Source organism: Aulonocara stuartgranti (assembly GCF_965226115.1).
Source record: "Aulonocara stuartgranti genome assembly, chromosome: 15".
Taxonomy (NCBI): Eukaryota; Metazoa; Chordata; class Actinopteri; order Cichliformes; family Cichlidae; genus Aulonocara; species Aulonocara stuartgranti.
The window spans coordinates 33,648,683-33,670,965 of record NC_138951.1 but is presented as its reverse complement, the minus strand read 5'-3'; the positions used below and the strand labels follow the sequence as shown (position 1 = coordinate 33,670,965).

The 22,283-nt window shown below is 41.3% G+C and overlaps 1 protein-coding gene across 1 annotated transcript; it reads right to left on the bottom strand.

Annotated features, from left to right (window-relative positions):
* Positions 1-4: 4 nt before the first annotated feature.
* On the bottom strand, positions 5-22,141 carry znf292b (zinc finger protein 292b). Its single transcript, XM_082505196.1, has 8 exons — positions 21,940-22,141; positions 12,428-12,582; positions 12,212-12,287; positions 11,957-12,092; positions 10,753-10,955; positions 9,578-9,714; positions 8,950-9,091; positions 5-7,171 (listed from the first exon to the last, which is right to left on the bottom strand). The coding sequence occupies exons 1-8, from the start codon at positions 22,102-22,104 to the stop codon at positions 539-541; spliced, it is 7,647 nt and encodes a 2,548-aa protein (XP_082361322.1). The 5' UTR covers positions 22,105-22,141; the 3' UTR covers positions 5-538.
* Positions 22,142-22,283: the final 142 nt, after the last annotated feature.

Genomic DNA, 22,283 nt, shown 5'->3' with positions numbered 1-22,283 from the left:
ACACTTACAAAACACTGGTGAATATTTAATATGAGAACATCTGTTTGTCATTCAAAAAACCTTTCCACAAAATCATTATCATCATCAGTGTGCATGCAGGAGCTCCAGACATTACATCATGAAAGGCATCAATTCTTTGCACCCCCAACACACATACGTTACAAAAAAAAATAAAAAAAATCAGGCTGCTGGCTGCAGTGGGTAATTTCAAACTATACACAGCACAAACACCTTCAACCACAAACTACACAGTCAATTTCAGTCCACCAATCTCCAAGTTCCACAGGGATAATCAAGACACCCTAACCTGATGTCCTATATCTACTAAACCCGAATGTTCTTTTTTGTATTTAAAAACATGCTTTACATTTTTCTAGTTAAAAAACAATAGACAACCATGTACAGGTAACAAGTGTTTATAGATGGATGTATAAAAAACATTTTACATGTAGGGCCACCAGTGTGCAGCAGATTTTACTCATTCAAATCCTGAGATTCTGCTTCCAAAAGAAAAAAAAAAAAAAAAAGGAAAAAAGTGTTAATTATATTTTTCTAACAACACAGCAGGGCGCATGTCCTGCAGCTGTTTTAACATCAGGTCAGAGACAGACGATGAAAAGGCCGTGTCCAGGTATATTTTCACCTTGCTCAGTGATTTCAGATTCTGACGGTTGCTGAACCTGACACAGTTGCCTTTGGTGCTCAGGCTGAACGGATGCCTGCACTTTACTGCCTCCGAGACATTCCTCATCAACGGGTGCTCAGATTTATTTGACTGTTCTAGGAATTTTAAGAAGGACATTTCAAATCCCATTGGTTTAAAAGAAGCCAGCGGCACGCTCTGCTCAGTCCTCTCCTCCTGCATTACAGCGGGACATGAGGAGACAGCTTCATTGGAACGGCTGCAAACCACGTCCGCCTTGGTTGGATGTGGAATCTTCTTGCCTTTCACAATTTTTTCAATGTATTTTCGTGGACGCCCTCGCTTGCGTTTGAGTATCACAGAACCATCAGAGATGCCATCATTTGATAATTTGCTGTCAAACAATGCTACAGGGATCCCTGCTGCAGCCCTTCTGCGTAGGATCGGCTTTGAGCATCCATACTCTCTACCCTCCAGGCTGGCGTCTGCAGCCGTCTCGACGTCTGACATGTCTGAGGTGTTGTCAGATTTGGAGTCGTCACTCCTGATTGAGCGACACTTCTGCCGCGGAAACTTTTTGCAGAAGATAAAGTGACTTCTGTGCTGTTCCAGGTACTTTTCTGAAAGTCCGTGGCCAATGTAATGCTTCATTATACTCCGCTCTGACTTCATTACAGACTCGCAGCCTTTGATCATACAGGGGTACTGCAGAGGTAATTTCTTCGTGCACAAAGCGGACGCCTCCAGTTTAGATTTCAGTGAGGGTTTTCCATATTTAACCCAGTGATTGTTCTTTGACTTGCTAGCCCTCTTTGTGTCACTTGCTCTCAAAAACTTTTTATTCGTTTCAATGTTTTCTTTCCCATTACTTGTCTTAGTAATTTGATAATGCAAAGTCTTTGAAGTCTGTTTTGTGCCATCTTTTATTTGTTGACTCTTTAATTTAGACTGGTGCAGATCCTGATGCTTTTTCATCATATGTCTGATCAGATTTGACTTTGTGGCATATGAACGGTCACAGCCTTCAATTTCACACTTGAAAGAACCATTTAAATGTTCTGGTTTGGCCAGCTTTATATCTTTGTGCTCACCTTTGATGTGAGCTACGTAACTCCTGAAAGCAGTGAAGGATTCCTTACATCCTTGATGGCCACAAGCAAACTTGCCGAGCCTGACGCTGGACAACAGACTGCCGACTTTATCTAGACTAAATTCGTGGAGCTGGACATAATGCTGAAAGAGGTTGGGTACTTGTTGGAAAACACGGGAGCAGTCTTTGACTTGGCATCTGAACTCAGAAACCTGAGGGAACTCTGCCTCTGGCTCATCCTCGTGGTCCAGTTCATTCGCAGCCTCAGACTGGTCTTGCTCTTTGTTTACCTCCAGTGCCGACAGGGCAGACTGGTGAACAGCCCTGTAGTGGAGGATCAGATTGTGCTGGATAGTAAAAGCTGCCACGCAGCCTTGATGAACACAGCAATATGGTCTGTATGGACTCATTGCATCACCTAACTTGGGCTTCCTCTCTTTAGTCTTCTTTGTAACATCTGTACTTGGCTGAACTATTGAGTGCCTATTGAAAGCTGAATGCTTGTTGGAGGACTGTGGCTCCTTAGCCTGAGCCGTGCCCAAGAGAGCCTGGGTGAGCAAAGGTGACACTGTAGGTAAGGAGTCGCCAACCACTGGATGCTGAAAAGGCAAGTTTCTTTGCTGTTCATGTAACCATTGTTCTGCTGCTTTTACTGACGGGAAGGATGTAGTTGAAGTCTGTGCCTGTCTCGAAGGAGTCACTGGTTGGTTATGCGTGTGAGCTGCTTGCAAAGGACAGATCACTGTGGAGCGAATGTCTTGCTGAAACTTGTTATTCGTTATGACTGTGTTAGTGCAGGGCCCCAGAACCTGTGATGGGTAATCCCGTTGTGTGGCATCTTTGAGCGGACACATATGTGTCCCGTTCTCCACTGTCGTGTGGTACCGAGCCTCTGGAGCAGAGTTTATACCCACAGGTTGGTTTTGAATAGCAGCGGACGCAGCATCTTTGGCCAGCCTGCGCTTCAAATCTAAATCCGCAATTTCTTTAGCTGATAATTTGTGAGCTGAGTGGTAGTGAGCTCTGAGGTTTGAGTTTCGAGTGAATGCCTTACTACATTTCTGACATTTAAAAGGAGCATATAGGCCATATCGTTTTTTAACCACATTCACCATCTCAATTTTGTAGCTGTGGGTTTTTGAGAGGTGTTTCCACAGTGCTTCACTGGAAATGGAACTAAAGGTGCAGTCCTCCTTCTCACAAGCAAATGGCTTAATCAAGGCTGATGAAATTGACTTACGCGATTTGACTTTTGCACATTTGGTCTGGTTGTTTGCAGCTTGCTGCACAGAAACATTTGACATTTGATCAGCAACTTCTCTGACCAAGTTGAGCCTTTCAAATGCACTCTGAATTTCGGTCATGTACTGCTGTTGGCTGGCTGACAGTTGGTATGGTTCAGGCTCTGGATCATTTGCCACAATGACTCTGGGACTTGGTACCTCCTGTTGTGGTATAACAGTATCTCTGAAACAAGTAAAACTTTGTGTGTTCAGCAATAGTTTAATTTCATCAGAGGTCTGTGGCATAACTACAGAATTTTCTTCAAAAAATTGTCCTTGACTAATAAAATCTGTCTTTGCATCATTAGACAATGGATTATATCCAGAATTATTGGAAGAGGTACCTGCTGGATCGAGCGATATGGCTTTAGCATCAGCGTTGGAGGAGTTACACGTGCTGTTCCGACGCTGCAAGTCGCCAGCCAAAATCTGCTCACGCAGTCTCTTTTTAATGCCTTGGTCAAAAGCTTTTCTCTGCACCTCAATCTGACTGCTACTTATTGCTGCTGGACTAAGCTGATTTTCAGGTATCAGTGTGTGTGTCACTGAGTTTAAATCTGGATCTGGTGTGTGGATATTGTCAGACTGATATCCTTCATTGTGGATCTCCCCAGCAGTCTCGTTTTTAGGGGCAGATCTGGGGACAGCCGCAGAAGGGTTTTTTGTGAGGATTTGTGAAAACAGTGGGTCTGGGAATTCTGTTCCAGAAAATATATCCATACTTGGCTGAGGATAATGGGCTGAACTGTATGAGCATTCTTGCTTCACCTGAACATTTTCTGTGTGCTGTATTACTGAGCTACCTGTCAAACGCTCACCAGCTCCTAGGGGAACACAGGGGTTTTGGAACATTGTCTGTGGGGTAGGTGTGTGCACAAAGAGATCAGACATGTTGGATTCAGTCATAATCTGTTTAAGAATATCATCATTTGCCTCATTGCTGCCATATGTCTGCAAGTTATTTGGTGGATAATTACGTGTGGGGTAATCTTTTGTAGCTGCTGAAGATTGATGATGCTTCTCCTGGTACACAGCAGCAGGGTTATAAGAAAGTTGAGGGGTGCCAACTGTTTGCTCTGAATTAAGATCAAGGAATGATCTTGGCAAATCTGCATTCAGTTCTGAATCATTGTAGGGTTTGCAAGTTGTTCGTTTGGACAAGTGGCCTCCGAGGGATTTAGGACTATCAAACTGTCTAAAACACCTCCGACAAACAAATTTCCCATCCTTAATAATCGCTGGCCATTTAATCCTTTTGTTTTTTCTGCGTCGCACCTCATCTTCGGCGACAATAGGGCCATCTATAGGTAGGACCGTACTACTCTTCTGGATTTCGTTGTTTGCAGAAGGAAAATTCATCTGTAGATGATTTTGCACAGTTTGCGTTTGTTCAGGTATCTTGGCACCAGGGGCTAAACTGCTTTGAATCTGTGATGAATATGATGGACAGGCATCAGTTTGTTCCAACACTTCCTTTGCACCATTCACGTACGAGGGACGAACTGGCTGGGGCCTACTGTTCTGTGGTGACTGCAAGGACTCTGCTGGTCTCTCCGTAACTGATCCCATCACAGAACAGGATGGGACACCAAGCGACACAACAGAACTATTAGGAGTCATTTGCAGGTTCGCTTGCAGGCTAGGTGGATAGACTTGAGAAGAACCACAGTTTTGAACCTGTTCACTTCCAGCAACTGTATGCCAACTGTGACTGCCTGAAGCTTGAGCGTGTTCAATTGTGGGATTTCTATTGCTCCCTAACTGAGAGAGAACAATGGGATTCAAAACATTTGCCATTAGCAGCGAACCATTATGGGTGAGGCCTGGTGAAGAAAGCGAGTGCAGGTCAGAATAGTTTAAACTGTTACCCATGTTGGTATAAGGTGATTGGATAACGTTCTGTCTCTGAACTCCATGAATTGTTACTCTACCGTTTTGCTGGTTCTGAAGCTGCGAGACTGAACTGAGATGCTCCACAGACGATTTGCTCTGTGCTGGAGCATAGGTTGTTTTGATGTTAGTTCGAGCAACTTTCCATTGCTCATAGAAATCTGGGTGAACCGCTTTCATGTGCTTGGTGACACTCCTGTAGGAGCTGTAATGCCTCGGACAGGTTTCTAATGCGCAATGAAATCGCTCTCTCTGTTCTAGAGAGTTGTCCGCTCTGTTCCCAGCTCGCTGCTGAGGACTTACTGTTGGAGGGAGTGGCTGCAAAACTGCAGGCTCTACAGAGTTGTGAGGCAGCTGTACTGTTAAGCAGTTGCTAGTAGACGGTGGCTCTTGCTTTACTGGCAAATTTAAGTTAGAGTTGTAATTAACTGAATCAGTATTCTGAATATTAGAGAACATCTGCGGTTGGCTATGTAAGACATTATTTAAACTGGCTTCAAATGAAGGTACAGACTGATTCTGTTGGGGCGCTCTTTGATAATCAGACAAATTATCTCTATATCTTTGAGTTTCAGACAAGCTGGAACAGACAGACTGAATCACAGAATTGCTTAAATTGTGTGTATGACTGCTTGAAAAAGCTTTGTCTTCATGTTCGCTTGTATATTGTTTTAATGTGTCCACAGGTTCTTCTGAAGATGTCAGCAAAGTCTCAGTGGGTACCGGCAGCCGTCCACGATCTTGATCAACACTCTCCGTTTCAGTGCTCCAGTTCTCCTGTTGCATTTGCTCAGCGAGTGAAGGGCTGGGTTGCCCATTTTGTAGGGTTTGTTCAGAGGACTGGTTTTCCTCTTCTTGAGTCACATGCCTGTCCTGGTGTAAATCCAGCTGCTGTTGTGAATGGAATACTTTTCCACAGTCCACAACTTTACAGGTAAAAGTTTTATAATGCTGTGCCTCGTGGTCATACAGTTTGAAGGCTGCATTGAAAATTTTTCCACAGTTTGGAAACATGCATTTAGCTTTAAACACAGAATGTGTTTTCCTATGTATTAGGAGCTCAGTGTTGGACAAGAAACTTGCCTTGCAGTTCAACTGTATGCAGATGTAAGGTTTTACACCACAGTGGACCTGCAAGTGATCATTAAGATGAGTGACACTAATGAAGTGGCGACGGCAGTACTGGCAAACAACCTTTTTGCTCTGCATCTCAAGGAACGTCTTTGCTTCCTCATTATCCCCATGAGCTTTGACATGTGCAATAAGATTTTTGAAAAATTTGAAGCTCCTCCTGCATTTTCCAACAGGGCACATGTTGTCCTCACTACAGTCCACATTAAGCCTAGGCCCACTGGTCTGACCCTTGTAAGCCAACCCCCGGTTACACCCTGAGGGGTCACCATTTACAGAAAGATTGTGCTGCGTTTTGGATTCAAAGGCTGCAATAACAGGGGCAGCTGTTTTGGGATTAGCCAGTTTTTTGCTTGTTTTCAGTGCAGTCAGCCTTTCCTTGCACGATTGTTTCACATGTGATGTTACATGGGGAATTAATGTGTCTTTTGAGGTAAATGTCTGAGCACATATTGGGCAGGTGTACATTCCCTTGCTTAGATGAGTCTGTGCGTGTCGTACAATCCTATGGCCGAGAAACTCTTTGTCGCACAGCACACAGTACTGCATGTAGGCCTGCCAGTTTCTGAACCTGGCAGATATAAAACCTTTTTCTCTCAGTTTCTTCATTTCTCTGTTTTTCTGTTTCTTGTCTGTAACATCTTTGAGTTCGTAGGTGCCAGTAACTAAGTGGTCTGGAACATTATTAAACCCCCTTAGGCTCATGACGTCCTCTTCTTCCGGGCTCTCTGTATCATTCAGCAAATCAATCGACGACACTATGGAAGCTTCTTCGCCCATTAGTGCCAAGCAATGACGCTTTAGCGCTTTCCAATCCCAAAATTCTGGGTCAAAGGACCACTGGGTTTTTAACACTAGCAAGAGTTCACATCGCAGCGAGTTGGGAACCAGCAAATCCTCCTCCTCTAGTTTTTGATCAGGTTCATTATAAAGAGTCTCCACAGCATAGTAAGACTCAACAGTGGGTTCTAGGAGGAACTCTGTCAGCTGACAGGCTCGCTTCACTTCCAAGTCAGATGGAAGCAAACAGGAAATTGTTTTACACACAGTGGCTTTACTGTTCCCATCACCTGATTCCATCCGTAGAGCCCTGATGCACATTTCGATGCACACTGGCAGGCCAACACGGTCAATCTGTGAAGGGGACAAACACACACACACACACAAAAAAGCTAAATTATTTTAAGCATGTTTCAACTTATTCTGAACTGCTCTGGCTATATTAATAAAGAAGACCCATTTCATTAAAAAGACGTCATTTGGTTAAGTTACTACAATAACCTGTTGGCTAAGATACAGTGTTGAAAGTTAGGCAGATCTAGTCCTCCTTTGTAGCATTTTTAAGATAATATGTGGGGGCTTACCTTTCCAAAGGAATTTAGAGACCTAAACCAGTCTGGTGATGGTTTACTCGGGATCATTAAAAACAAAATTGATTCTTGGCAAGACTATCATTTTTATTGAAGCGACCCTTCCCATGAAAGATATGGGTAGAGATTTCCATCTAGTGGGATGTAGTTTAATTTAGTTAAATCTGCAAGCTTAGGAGAGACATTAATACCTAAATATTCAATATTTCCAGATAGCAGTGGGCTAGAAGAGGAATTATGGAAGGAGCAATTAATCAGAAGAACTGTAGATTTGAACCAGTTTATCGAATAATCTGAAACTTTTGAAAAAGAGTTAAATGCAGTATCTCAGGGAGAGCTGTTTGTGAGTGTTGGGAAAAAAAGCAATACATCCGCATAAAGACAGATTTTATGTTCAACATTCTTCCATCTTATGCCCGTAATCACTTTAGCCTGTCTAATTGCTGCTGCTGCTGCTAGTGGTTCGATAAAAATTGCAAACAGTGCAGGGGAGAGTGGGCATCTCTGCCAGGTGACATCTTCCAGCTTCTGCCAGGAGACAGAAGCTGGAAGATGTTTGGTCATTTGTCCTGCCACATGCTGTCGGGGTAGTATTTTGTGCCCAAAAACTACGACACACCATAATCCCCATTCCACAGACCTTTACACTGGGCACAACACAATCAGACAAGTACCGTTCTCCTGGCGACTGCCAAACCCAGACTTGTCTGTTGGATTTCCAGAAAAGAAGCGTGAATTCATCAATCAATTCAATTTTATTTATAAAGCGCCAAATCACAACAGCAGTAACCTCAAGGTGCTTTATATTCTAAGGTAGACCCTACAATAATAATAAGAAATACTCAATGGGAATCCCCCAGCAGCCTACGCTTATTGCAGCATAATTAAGGGAGGATTCAGGGTCACCTGATCCAGCACTAACTATATGCTTTAGCAAAAAGAGAACATGTCTCCACTGTTGTAGAGTCCATTTACATTGCGCTTCTTGATGTAAAGCTTAGATGCAGCTGCTCGGCCGTGGAAACCCATTCAATGAAGCTCTCTACATACTGTTCTTTCAAACTGATCTGAAGGTCACATTAAGTTTGGAGTTCTGTTCTGACTGACTCTGCAGAAAGTTGGCAACCTATATGCTGACTGTGATTTTATGTGGCCTACCGCTTCATGGCAGAGTTGCTGTTGTTTCCAATCACTTCTACTTTGTTACAGTAACAGCTGACAGTGGAATATTTAGTAGCAATGACATTTCACGACTGGCCTTAACATTGGATTGCATATGAGACATCCTATCACGATACCAAGCTGGAATTCACTGAGCTTGTGAGAACCACCCGTTCTTTCACAAATGTTTGTAGATGCAGTCTGCATGCCTAAGTGCTTCATTCTACAAACGTGATCTGAACATCTGAACTCAATTTAAATGGGTGAGTGAACACTTTTGGCAATATGGTGTGGATAGCTCAAAGGCAAAAGATAACAGTTGCAGTCAATCATTTGGGTCCAAATGTTTGAATATACTGAAGCAGATGACTTTCCACTAACCTCTGACTGAATGACCTTGATGAGGAACAGGATGTGGTACACAGTAATTGACAATAAAGACATCTGGCGACATCTGTCAAGAAAGGCCTGCTCTGATGGTTCCAATCGCTTCAGCAGCTTGCTCCAAAACAGTGTGAGTTCCCTGGTTAGAAGACAGACAACTTGCTCAATACTGATTACATCACCAACCTCCTAATACAGCGGTCTCCAACCTTTTTTGCGCCACGGACCGGTTTATGCTCGACAATATTTTCACGGACCGGCCTTGTCGCGTGTCGCGGATAAATACAACAAAATAAAACTAGTACCGGTACCGAAAAAAGAAGACTTATTCATAACACACGTGAAAAGACCCAGGAAAAGTGAGTTAACGATAAAAACGATAACAAAATAACGCTGAAAACCGATAAAAACCCTGAAAACCATACATTTCACACCTGAGCGTCAACTCTCGCGGCTTGGTACCGGTCCGAGGCCCGGGGGTTGGGGACCGCTGTCTTAATAGTACCCAACAATATGGAGGAAAAGAGAAGGAAAAAAAGTATGCTGATTCTATAACTTTACTTATTTTTCTAAAAAATTAAATAAAATAGTGGTCAGCATCAAATCAGAGAACTTTTCTTCTTACCAAGCACAGTATGTGTCTCCTTGGAGAAGCTGCCGGGTCAGGAAGGCCGAGCATAAACTGAAAGCTGCATTATCGTCTCCCTCAGACTCTAGGTTGCAAATCATCTCTAATGCATCACGGCAGTCCTCCTTTGAAAGCTTTACAGATAGAAACAACATAACCACATATTGAATCACCCAAGTGATTAAACCAATCGTTCAGTAATTTTGCAACCCTCCAATATCAAAGGTCTCAGAAACTTTTAAATGTTGCCTACCTATTACAAGAAAACATAAGAAGACAACAGCACCAATAGATTAAGGGCACAAATAAGGCTAGCAGCAAAGTGACATCATGATGTGCTAAGTTACCTTTTTAATACCAAGGGAGCTAAGAGCTAAACTAGAGACATTTCAAAATGTTGCTCGACAGCATTCAGTGACTGTAGCTTGAAAATGTGTTTGAAAATATTCAAACTTGAAAGGCTCATACTAGATAGTCACACACAGGAAACCTTTCACATTATCACAATTTTAATACAATGTTGTAAAAACATTATTTGCCCTTTTTTTGGCATATTTGTTACACTTTAGTATCAGACAAAGATAACCTGCCTAAATACATAATGCACTTTTATTTATGCCCCATAAACCTAATAAACCTCCAGCATTTGCAGGAACTGCCAATTACTCTTTCAAATCATTGTTGAGGAATTTTGTTCCACTGCTCTTTGCAGAATTGCTTTCATTTTCAGTCACTGAAGGGGTTTTGAGCATGAACTGTCTGTTTAAGGCCATGCCAAATCATCTCAACTGGGCTTACTGTGACTAGATTACTCCAAAACCTGCACTTTATTTTTCTGACTTGATGTGTTATAGATGTTCTGATGCATAACCCAAGTGTGCTTGAGCTGCAGGGAACCAACCAGCTTAAGTTAGTGCTCTCTGTACAACTTTCCCCTTACCTTACACATAAAATCTCAGTTTTCCCACTAAACCTGCTTTTTCAAACAAACCCCTGATTCCTAACACACAAACACGAAGTCCAACAACACAACTGCTGGCCTGTGTAGGATAAACAGCAGATGACAGATGAAACCCTCAGGTTGAAAGTCTATGAAAACATATAAAACTTAACCCGCTACTAAGTGTGACCACAGCACTTTATGCATAATTAAATAACCCAATGAAACTCACCTCCTCCATAAGCTGATTCTGCTCTGCAGTACCACAGAGGCACACAAGATACAGCTGCTTGAAGGATCCGTTCACTTGGAAGGCTGAGGACTGGCAGCAGGTCTTTGCCAGCAGTGCAGCCTTCTCTAGCTTCTTCTCCTTCATCAGCTGCTTCACCCTCATCCCCAACAGTACGATTCCCTCCTGTGCTAGGAATTCCTCAACTGAAACATTCAATATGCATTTTTTTAAAATTCATGTTAAGTATCTAAATTTTATTTTTATTTTTTTTAAATGGAAGTGCTCAACAATTTTCTTTCCAGTAAAATCTTAAACACAGTATTGCTAATGCCGAGGCTGCATAAAATCTACTTTAAACCCTTTTCACTTATTGTACTTGAAGACGTGCAACATAGGGACCAACCAGATCCCTTATTGTGATTAATTGGGCCTCCAGCGACAGTGAGGAATCTTAAAGTCATTTGTAACCAGGAAATGTCCTTTACCTCTCATATTAAACAAAACAGACTACACACTTTCATCTGAGCAATACTGTCAAAATTTGGAGCTTCCTGTCGCAATGACGCAGAAGAAGTAGTCTTACTTCCAGGCTCGACTAATGCACAAGAAGTTGACAACAAATTCCAAACAGCACTTCCGTCAGCATGCACCTTATGTATGGAGAGATTTAGAGCACAGGACGGGAGGTAGAGTATTCACCTGTTCTTTTAAGATCCTACTTCAATTTTCTTTTTGGTGAAGCTTATTGTTTGGAGTTGGTGAAGCACCAGTCACTTAAGTCTGATCTCTGCTGTGCTTAAGTTGTTGCAATAAATGGCTGCCCCTCGCTGGGCTTGGATCTGATGATTTGAAGTTACTCAAATTACTGAATTCTCCAGAGGAACCCACCTGAGGGATTAATAAAGTTTTATCTACTCTCTAATTTGAATTGAAAAATAAGAACTGAGGTTGTGAACTTCAATTTTTACTGTTCAATCACTGCTCCAAACATATTTAACAGGAAATATTTTGTTATTCCTTCTGACATTTTGTTACTTTTTTAATTTAACCTGTTAATCACTCTGACCATTATTTCAGTTCTATAAAGCACACTATGTTTTCAAAGGTGCTGCACAAAGCACATTATTGTTATTTTTACTAGTATTTAATTAAAAGCACAGGATCTTTCCAAATAACACAATGTGAAAAAGAGGCCTGCACTCACCTTGTTCTGTGGGAAGGTTTTCATTGGACAGAAGGCCTTGCAGCGTCCTGTTGGACCAAACACCGTCATACTTGCCCAAAGCAGACAACGGGGACAGCTGAGTGATTCCATTCTGTTTAAGATTGCTGTGAGCAAACTGTACACAACAGGAAAACTCCATGAGGTCTGAATGTGAGTAGCAAAAGCATGCTTATGAAGTCCAGCTTAGAGCCGACATTTTGAATACTTTATTTGGAAAGCTGAAATCTTCTTTACCTGAACACATGACTTCAACTCGTTCCATGCGGCATGTGGAATATCCTTCAGTGAGAGTAAAAGCTCGAGGAAACTCCTGTAGACCGAACCATAGAAACAGCAAACTGACCTCTGATGGACTGATTTTACAGGAAAATGTGTAACTCAACGTTGTTACAGGACAGTATCCAACAAACGTTCCATGAATGTAAAGTGTGTATGTGCAGTTATACTTACAGTGAGAGTCTCTCAACTACAAGAGAAACATTTTCACACTGCAGAGAGAGGTATGGAGAGGCACGGGCATAATTCACCAGGGCCTCCGTGTACACTTTCACCAGAGGCAAAGGCTCCTCCTCCACCCTCCACCGACCTGCGTACTCCAACAATGTCTGCAAGGGGAACCAAAGTCACTCACTTAGCAACAATGGAAAAAAACAAAAAAAACAACAACAACCAAAAAAAACAAAACCTACCAGCAGTTTGAAAACAGGCAGTCCATTCACTACAGTTTAATTCTAATTGTGTGAGGCATTCACACTATAGTGATCCTGTTTCTCTTTATTCTTCCACCTTATTCTACTTGCTCAGACCTTGGTTGGTTAACTACTCCCTCAGTTTTCATCCGATTTTCACCATTCAAACTTTAAACCGTTCTGCTCCTTCTGCTAATGCCTGCTATATCTTTTGGTGCTCATAACTTTTATACTTTTTGAGCTATTAAGCTTTTTATGCCATTTTTTGGCCCATTTTGCTGAATGGGACCACATTATCAGTGTGATCACCAGCTTTGCTTGCCAGGCTGAGCCATGTTTTAGCTCAGTGAGATGAGCAGCCGTTCTCAGAGCAGGAGGCCTGGGTTCGAATCCCGCTTATGACAAAAAAAATTTTTCAGTTAACAGTTCAACTGTTTTAACTCTTTTCAACACAAATTTCAGCTTTTTCACCTATTTCCAGTTAGGGCTGAACAATTATGGAAAATAATCTAATTGCGATTTTTTGCCCCAATATTGCGATTGCGATGCGATATGCGATTATTTTTTAAGGTCTTTGTCTTCTGTATTATTAAACAAAGACAAGCAATACATCATATAGTATGGCCAATACTATATTACATTAATTTTAAACTGTTCTTTCCTGGAAGACAGACCTCTGTTATGATAACATGAGGTGATGCATGAATTGATGACTGACATTTTTATTTAACTTCTTCAATCACAACAGTATATTTGAACATACACAATAGTTTATTTTTAGCTTACAAACATCTGAGCATAAAGTGCTGACAAGGAACCCTGGTGTAAACATTAAAATGAAAGTCAGTACAATGTGCAGATTGCAGAAATATACATAAAAAAAATCAGTGGCTTTACCACACTCAGTTTTTCGACATCTGTGAACTACTAGACAGTCATTCAATTAAAAAATAATATTAAATAAATAAAACTAATAAATAAAAAATACACACATCTTACTGATCTCTGCAGTCAGTAACATTACACATAAAGTGCAAACATAATAGCAATTGTATAAACACACACACACACACGCCTTTAAAATTTAAAGGCGTGAAATTGGACGGTCTAGCCTTCTGAATCAGAAGGCTAGTTCTGATTAGAGTCACCGCTGTCTCGGTGGAGTTTAATAAACTCGGCCGTCTGCTTCTTGCTATCTAAAATATAACCAGACACTGGCGTAAATTCTCGACTGTCTCATACTTCTGTTTAATAAGTTTTCTGTTTGACGTTTAGTCAGCTGTGTGAAAACCAAGGAGGAACCCACCCGGGGGATTAATAAAGTTTTATTTTATCTAATCTAATAACTTTAATCTCAGCCAAACCGATTTACTCACGAACAAACAAAACACTGAAAAAAGCCCAACAATAACATTTTTAGGTTGTCTAAGTGACTTATATATTACGTTTAACCCGAGCAGAGAAACTCCGCGGTGATCTGAAAATGATGTGCCGGGAGTTGTGCCGTTCTCGGCCGCATCAGTAACCCTCGAGCTCCCGGCTAGCTGTCGAGCTGGTGGGTAGCAGACGCCTCTGAAAACGTCGAAGCACTTTTGCAAATATGGGATATCTTGATAAACCGAGCAGATATTTGATGTTTACACAACTACTTTCTCGCCTGAAAATATTTTAAAAGTTTATTTTGTGACCCAGAAAGATTAGTATGAGTAATTTTAAAACTTAGTAGCGGCCGCCATTGCTGGAAACTGGAGTTTGGCTGGGCCGCGCTATGAATTCTGGGATATGGTAGTAATTTGGACAGCCTTCGGCGTGTCGCTGTGACGTAATCGGTCTACAAATGCGGCCTCAGGAGGATGCAGCCCATGAATTTGGACATGTCCAGAGTATAATCGCAGCCTTTGCGGTTAGAAAATTGCACTCGATCATGTCGCGATATTATCGCAAATGCGATATATCGTTCAGCCCTATTTCCAGTAGAATTTTAAGTTTTTCCACTACTTTTCAGCACAAATTCTGCTGATTCACCTGTTTTCAGCGCAAAGTTCTGCTTCTTAACCTCTTTTCAGCACAAATCTCAGCCTCTTTAACTCTATTCTGCACAAATTTCAGTTTCTTCACCTCCTTTCAGCAAATTTCAGCTTCTGCTCCACAGTGCACATTTTTTCTCTCATCATAGGACCAGAACTGGTTTGGCTCAGTGGGTTGAGCAGCTGCCATGAGACGCGGCGGTAAAGGTTCGAACCCTACCTGTGATAGTTGCCACACATCTTTCCCGCTTGCATGCACTCTGCTTTCTTGACACTCTTCAGTGTACCCTTTCACATACAGCCATCTTCAGCAAGCACTTCTGCTTCTACACCTCTTTTCAGCTGTTTTCAGCAGATTCCACTACACTGCATTCACACTGCACTTTCGCAGGAAATGCAGCTTTTTCTAGAGACAATAATATTACAACAGGTGTTTAAATAAAGTATTCCTCATCTTCCCGTCTCATTTTCCTGCAGGGAAGACAGGCAGGCTTCAGGATAATGGCCCAAAAGCCTGCCTGTCACAGACAATGTGATAGAGGAACCTTGAAACGAGAGTTAAACAAAACAAAAAGATTTCTGACATGATGACAGGCTTCCATCCTCATGTACAACACCTGATACCAGCAGGCAACAGTGCAAACCACTGAGCGACCAGCAGCACTTGTTATTGTAATCAACTGCTTCCGCGAAATCCAATTTTAGTGTACTCATTTAACAGAATACACTAGGGCTGTGCGATATGACCAAAATCTCATATCCCGATATGAGACATTTATCGTCCGATAACGATATAAATCACAAAAATGTAACATTTTCTGTAAATTCTGTGAATCTTGGGCAGCTCGACTTGCGTGAAGTGTTTGCAGCTGGGCGTCATGTACCTGGAGTCGAGTCTTTTAACCGATGCATGAAACGATACATTTTTAGACATAAGTTGTAACGGCCGCTGTTTTCTTTGTGAGTATTTATTACACGGCGTGCTGCGGGGAAAAGCCTGTTCTAACGTTTGAGTCTAAGGTTTATTTTTTAGCACCTGGCGGCTCTTTTTTACTTCTCATCCGTAAATAATCTGCTCTTTCACGTGATTCAGTTTATTTTGAAAAGTCTCAACAGGATCTTGAGCTTTATTGTGAAAGGTTTATCTGGAACATAAACAAGCGGACACGCTTTCACCGTCGTTGTTGCTAATGACAACACATAAAAACAGGCGCTTGTCTGTCTGTAGTTTGGTTATATTAAATATAAGAGAGAGAGAAAGAAGAAATTAATATAACCACTACAGTGACCATCAAAATAATGAAAAAATATTGCCGTAAACAGTTTATTTTGCAACACCACGAAACAAACGATAGCGTAAAATGAAACGATAGACGTTTTTATATCGTCATCCAATATATATTGTTATATCGAACAGCCCTAGAATACACATTTAGAGGTTTTACTAGTTTTACAAATGATTTAGATCATGATCTCACAGCTAGCTACAATAAAATAAGAAAAACATTTTATTAAATGAATGTAAAAGTAGAAAAGTTCAAACTTTTCATCTCATCCACATCGGCCTACAGCCTTTCTGTCACCTCAGTCTGCAGCGCTTTCCCTGTGCAGCTCTGCTTTCAGGCCAGAAAGCGTCTGAATTTTATATAGCAAAGTTTGACAGCACCAACAAGGTGATTCACAGATAGCTACCGAGAAAAACTTGGTCTGCCTTGTGTTCAAAGGGGGTATCTTTGCTGTAGGGACCTTCACAGCAGCAACAACTCATTACTGACTAGCTGACAAAGCTTTGTTAAATAAACAAGCTGTGGTTGTTCTTGACCAGTAGTTTTTATAGACACTATTTAGTAGGGCTGAACGATTATGGAAAATAATCTAATTGCGATATTTTGCCCCAATATTGCGATTGCGATGCGATATGCGATTATTTTTTAAGGTCTTTGTCTTCTGTATTATTAAACAAAGACAAGCAATACATCATATAGTATGGCCAATACTATATTACATTAATTTTAAACTGTTCTTTCCTGGAAGACAGACCTCTGTTATGATAACATGAGGTGATGCATGAATTGATGACTGACATTTTTATTTAACTTCTTCAATCACAACAGTATATTTGAACATACACAATAGTTTATTTTTAGCTTACAAACATCTGAGCATAAAGTGCTGACAAGGAACCCTGGTGTAAACATTAAAATGAAAGTCAGTACAATGTGCAGATTGCAGAAATATACATAAAAAAAAATCAGTGGCTTTACCACACTCAGTTTTTCGACATCTGTGAACTACTAGACAGTCATTCAATTAAAAAATAATATTAAATAAATAAAACTAATAAATAAAAAATACACACATCTTACTGATCTCTGCAGTCAGTAACATTACACATAAAGTGCAAACATAATAGCAATTGTATAAACACACACACACACACACACCTTTAAAATTTAAAGGCGTGAAATTGGACGGTCTAGCCTTCTGAATCAGAAGGCTAGTTCTGATTAGCGTCACCGCTGTCTCGGTGGAGTTTAATAAACTCAGCCGTCTGCTTCTTGCTATCTAAAATATAACCAGACACTGGTGTAAATTCTCGACTGTCTCATACTTCTGTTTAATAAGTTTTCTGTTTGACGTTTAGTCAGCTGTGTGAAAACCAAGGAGGAACCCACCCGGGGGATTAATAAAGTTTTATTTTATCTAATCTAATAACTTTAATCTCAGCCAAACCGATTTACTCACGAACAAACAAAACACTGAAAAAAGCCCAACAATAACATTTTTAGGTTGTCTAAGTGACTTATATATTACGTTTAACCCGAGCAGCGAAACTCCGCGGTGATCTGAAAATGATGTGCCGGGAGTTGTGCCGTTCTCGGCCGCATCAGTAACCCTCGAGCTCCCGGCTAGCTGTCGAGCTGGTGGGTAGCAGACGCCTCTGAAAACGTCGAAGCACTTTTGCAAATATGGGATATCTTGATAAACCGAGCAGATATTTGATGTTTACACAACTACTTTCTCGCCTGAAAATATTTTAAAAGTTTATTTTGTGACCCAGAAAGATTAGTATGAGTAATTTTAAAACTTAGTAGCGGCCGCCATTGCTGGAAACTGGAGTTTGGCTGGGCCGCGCTATGAATTCTGGGATATGGTAGTAATTTGGACAGCCTTCGGCACGTCGCTGTGACGTAATCGGTCTACAAATGCGGCCTCAGGAGGATGCAGCCCATGAATTTGGACATGTCCAGAGTATAATCGCAGCCTTTGCGGTTAGAAAATTGCACTTGATCATGTCGCGATATTATCGCAAATGCGATATATCGTTCAGCCCTACTATTTAGGTCTATTAAAGGTCTAGTGTTGACCACAGAAAGAGACATACTGTGACAGTATCATCATTTGTGAAAAACCTCTGCTTGCAACTGAAGGTTAAAAAATGGGTTCAATTCATTCAGATTTTTTTGTATTCACAGTAGAAAAAAAAAATGTAGAAGTTGATTTGAGTTAGTACACCAGTGCAATTTTAAGCACGATCTGGTTGAAAATAACAGTTTTTGGAGGTAATTTACCCTTTTCTCTGATCAACATTTTGTGCTGCTGAAAACAGGCATTATGATGGTGTAGATGTCAATAATAATTCATTGTCCAAAATAACAACCCTCAGGTCAAAGGCTCACAGTTTTACAAGTGGCTTATGAAAAAGATGTTTGTCATATTTTAAATATGAATGCAATCTAATTAACAAAATGCATTATTTCAGTTTTAATCTGAAATATTTAACAGAACTTTCAAATAATATGATCTAGTACAGCGGTCCCCAACCCCGGTACCGGTCCGTGAGTCGTTTAGTACCGTGCCGCGAGAGTTCAGGCTTGGGTGTGAAATTTATGGCTTTCTGGGTTTTTAATATACATTTTTTTTATTTGTTTTTATCGTTAACTCTGTTTCCCTGGGTCTTTTCCTATGTGTTATGAATAAATCATATTTTTTTGGGTACCGGTACCGGTTTTATTTTGTTGTATTTATCAACTTCTGGAGTCTTACAGCAGATTTTTTTCAGTATAAAACAATTGGCAGTGGATGGAGCAGCTACAAAGATTGCTTTTCTTCACGTCAGACTTTGCTCTGGGATTCCCTCTAGTTTTTTTTCCCAGTTTATACTGCAGGTATGTTTTTAGTTGTAAATGTGGGTTTCCATGGTGACAATGGCACGCTGCAGAGCTGTGCTTTAAACAAAGCATCAAAGCAAAGCAAAAAAATTGTATTGAGAACTTTTTTATAATCCAATTACTCAATGAACTGCTGCAGCCATATATCCTACACAATATACTGCTTATAGAAACCTCAATCTCTTTGTTTTAGCCTCAAACGAAAAGCAGCACAATTAACTATCACTTGGGATTTTCCTAACCTGATGTGGTTAGTGGATGCTAAGGCTGTTTTTTTTAAGATAGGTATAGCAGTTGGTACACAATCGGCTCGATGTCGTACATTCTTGTTTTGTTTGTGTCACATACAGAGGTGGCACAGAGACACTGAGGCACTGCAGACGAGCACACTGCTCTCCGTCTGCAGACATATGTGGGACCATAGGTTTGGCCTGAGTCATTCCTGTTAAGGACCTTTTACATGTCTGTATGTCACCGTTTTGTGCCCACTCCACGCGTACTAGATGCACCTGCTCCATGTCATTCAGAAGTATGTATCTCTCATATAGGGCTGCCACGATTAGTCGACTAGTCACGATTACGTCGACTATCAAAATCGTCGACGACTGATTTAATAGTCGACGCGTCGTTTGAAGCTTTGTAAGATCACAAAAGACGCAGGAATGAGTAGTAGGATTTAAGAGTGTAATAACGGACTGAAACAGAAGAGGGCAGCACTGCATGGATGCCAGCTGCCGTTAAACCCTGAAGAAGAAGAAGAAGAAGCTGTGTCCCAGAATTCATAGCGCAGCCCAGCTCAATTTCCAACAACGGCGGCAGCTAGTTAGTTTTAAAATTACTCTTATTATTCTTTTCTGGGTCACAAAATAAACGTAGCTGTGTAAACCTCAAATATTTGCTCAGTTTATCAAGACGCCACATATTTTCAAAAGCGCGCCAACGTTTTCGGAGACGTCTGTTACCCACTAGCTCGATAGCTAGCTAGGCTCACTAGAGCCCGTGAGAACACCGGACTCCCGGCAAATCGTTTTCAAACCCACTGCTGTCTTTCGCTACTCAGGTTAAACATACATAAGTCACTTAGATAACTTAAACATGTTATTGTTTGGCTTTTTTTGTATTTTATTTGTTCCTGAGTAAATCGGTTTGGCTGAGATTAAAGTTAGTTTTTACACAGCTGAATAAACGTCAAGCAGACAACTGATTATCAGAAGTGTGAGATGCTCGAGAATTTACTCCGGTGTCCTGTTATATTTTAGATAGCAAGGAGTTTATTAAACTTCACCGAAACAATCTGTAAAATTCATTAAAATTTAATAAACTATCATCTTGTCTTTATTTTTAGTTAGCACATACCTTAAACACTTAAAGCTGTAAGCTAATGATAGTTATATATGAGCAGATGCTGCTGGTGCAATATGCTGTACGTTTTACGTCCAGTGGATGATGATCTGATTAGTCGACTAATCGCAAAAATAATCGGTGACTAGTCGACTATCAAAATAATCGTTTGTGGCAGCCCTACTCTCATACATAAAAAAGAAAGCTTTGGAACTATTCCCATTAGTGAAGAGTGTTCTTTCTACAACACTGTTTCCCTCCCGAGGTCGCGTTATGACACAAGTTTATGTGCCTAAAGTCCACATGACATCATGTAGTTGGTTGTAGCTAATAGACTTACTAACACTAAAAAGTTTAGGGGACCACTTTTCTACTACCCACAATGAGTTTTATGTTAATTAAATTGTATTTATACATCGCCAAATCACAACAACAGTTGCCCCATTGAGCTATATATTGTAAGGCAGACCCTACAATAGTACAACAGCAAAAACCCCAGCAATCATATGACCTATGAACTCTGGTGACAGTGGGGGAAAGGCTCGGGGAGGGACTTTTAAAAGCAGCTACCCAAACAAAGTAGTGCCGCTTACTGCTAAAGTCACAGATAGGATATATTTTCCACTTTCACTTAGTTTGAACATAAAACTCATTGTTCCAGCCAGGGGCAGCACTAGAGTGAACCCCTTGACCAACTGAATTTTAGTGTCCTTACTTTTCTCTCAGTTTTTGATTCTGTCACTGGTTAGCTGACACGTGATAAAACTGATTAGGTTCATCAAATATCTGCAAAAGCATTTCTATTCATCACCATCAGCAGCCTGACTTCACAGGCACTTCCTGACGTAACCACTGTACTCAGGACAAGGCGAACACACTGAAGACCACCACCACAATGAGCCCGAGGATACTCCGCGTAGAGTCCCCATCCCCGCTCTCTCACGCTCTCAAAACGACAAGCACACCTCTGTAGACTCCACCCGGTGCACAAGCTCACAAACGGCCACTGGTCAGGCTCCAAGGGAGAGTGCTGGTAATTTATGCTGCATTGTCTTCAGCGTGCAACTGAGACAGAAAACGACGTGCGCCCTTCTGCAGGCGGGCGTTCCGTTCTGCACGTACACAGGAGAAATCTATCGCGGGATTAACTGACAACTCCTTTCTTTTACCAGGTGCAATCGTACCAAATGTGCTGCAGCTGCTCCTAAAATCCAGCCGAACGGAAATTTGCCGGCCTTAGGGCTGTTACCGAGAGACAGGCGACCAAATTACGCTCACGTGCACGAGCATGTAGCCAAACATACAAGGGTAAAGAACTGATGCTAGGCACCCATATCCGCCAGACGCGCTAAGTGTATCAATGCAATGGAAGCCACCGTAAATAAAACAAGTCATTTTATTATTGCTGGTATAGGTCATTTTACCTGAACGACTCTTAACACCAACATTGCCAAAGGTAATTACCTCATGCAGACACAGCTTTAAGCTAACGTTTGCTTCAGATGCTCAACATTTAAGCTGAAGTTTACGAGCCTGTGTGTATTCACCAACTTGTGACTACTAGACACGCTTCTATTCTGGACATAGATAAAACAACAACAACTAGCGAGTGCTTCCAAGAACTACTCAGTTTTGAAAGCAGGGCTTTCTCTGGAATATCAGTATGTGTGTAGCGTTGTTATCAATGCTAGCTGATTAGCTTGTTTGCTTAAGCGTAAAGAAAAGCAGCTCACCCCACAAAACTCTTGACAATACTTCGAAGATGATTCTTCTGGAGAGTCGATGCTTTCTCTACTCAAGATTTCTTGCAATTCTTGCAAACGTTTTTTAAGTTCCTCGGTCGTTTCACTGATACCAATGGCAGGACTACGATCCTGTTCGGCCTCCTCGTCCGCCATCTTCACACCCAGCTTCTGCGCGTAACCACTGCTACGTAATCACGTAAGTACACATTTTACGAGTTCACGTCATCCCCCCCCGTCAGCACGTACAGAAAATTTCAGCTTTGTTGTTGTGATGGCAGCTTGTCATGTGAGTTCCTGCTACTTAGCGAAAATTAGTTTGCGAGAGTAGGTTC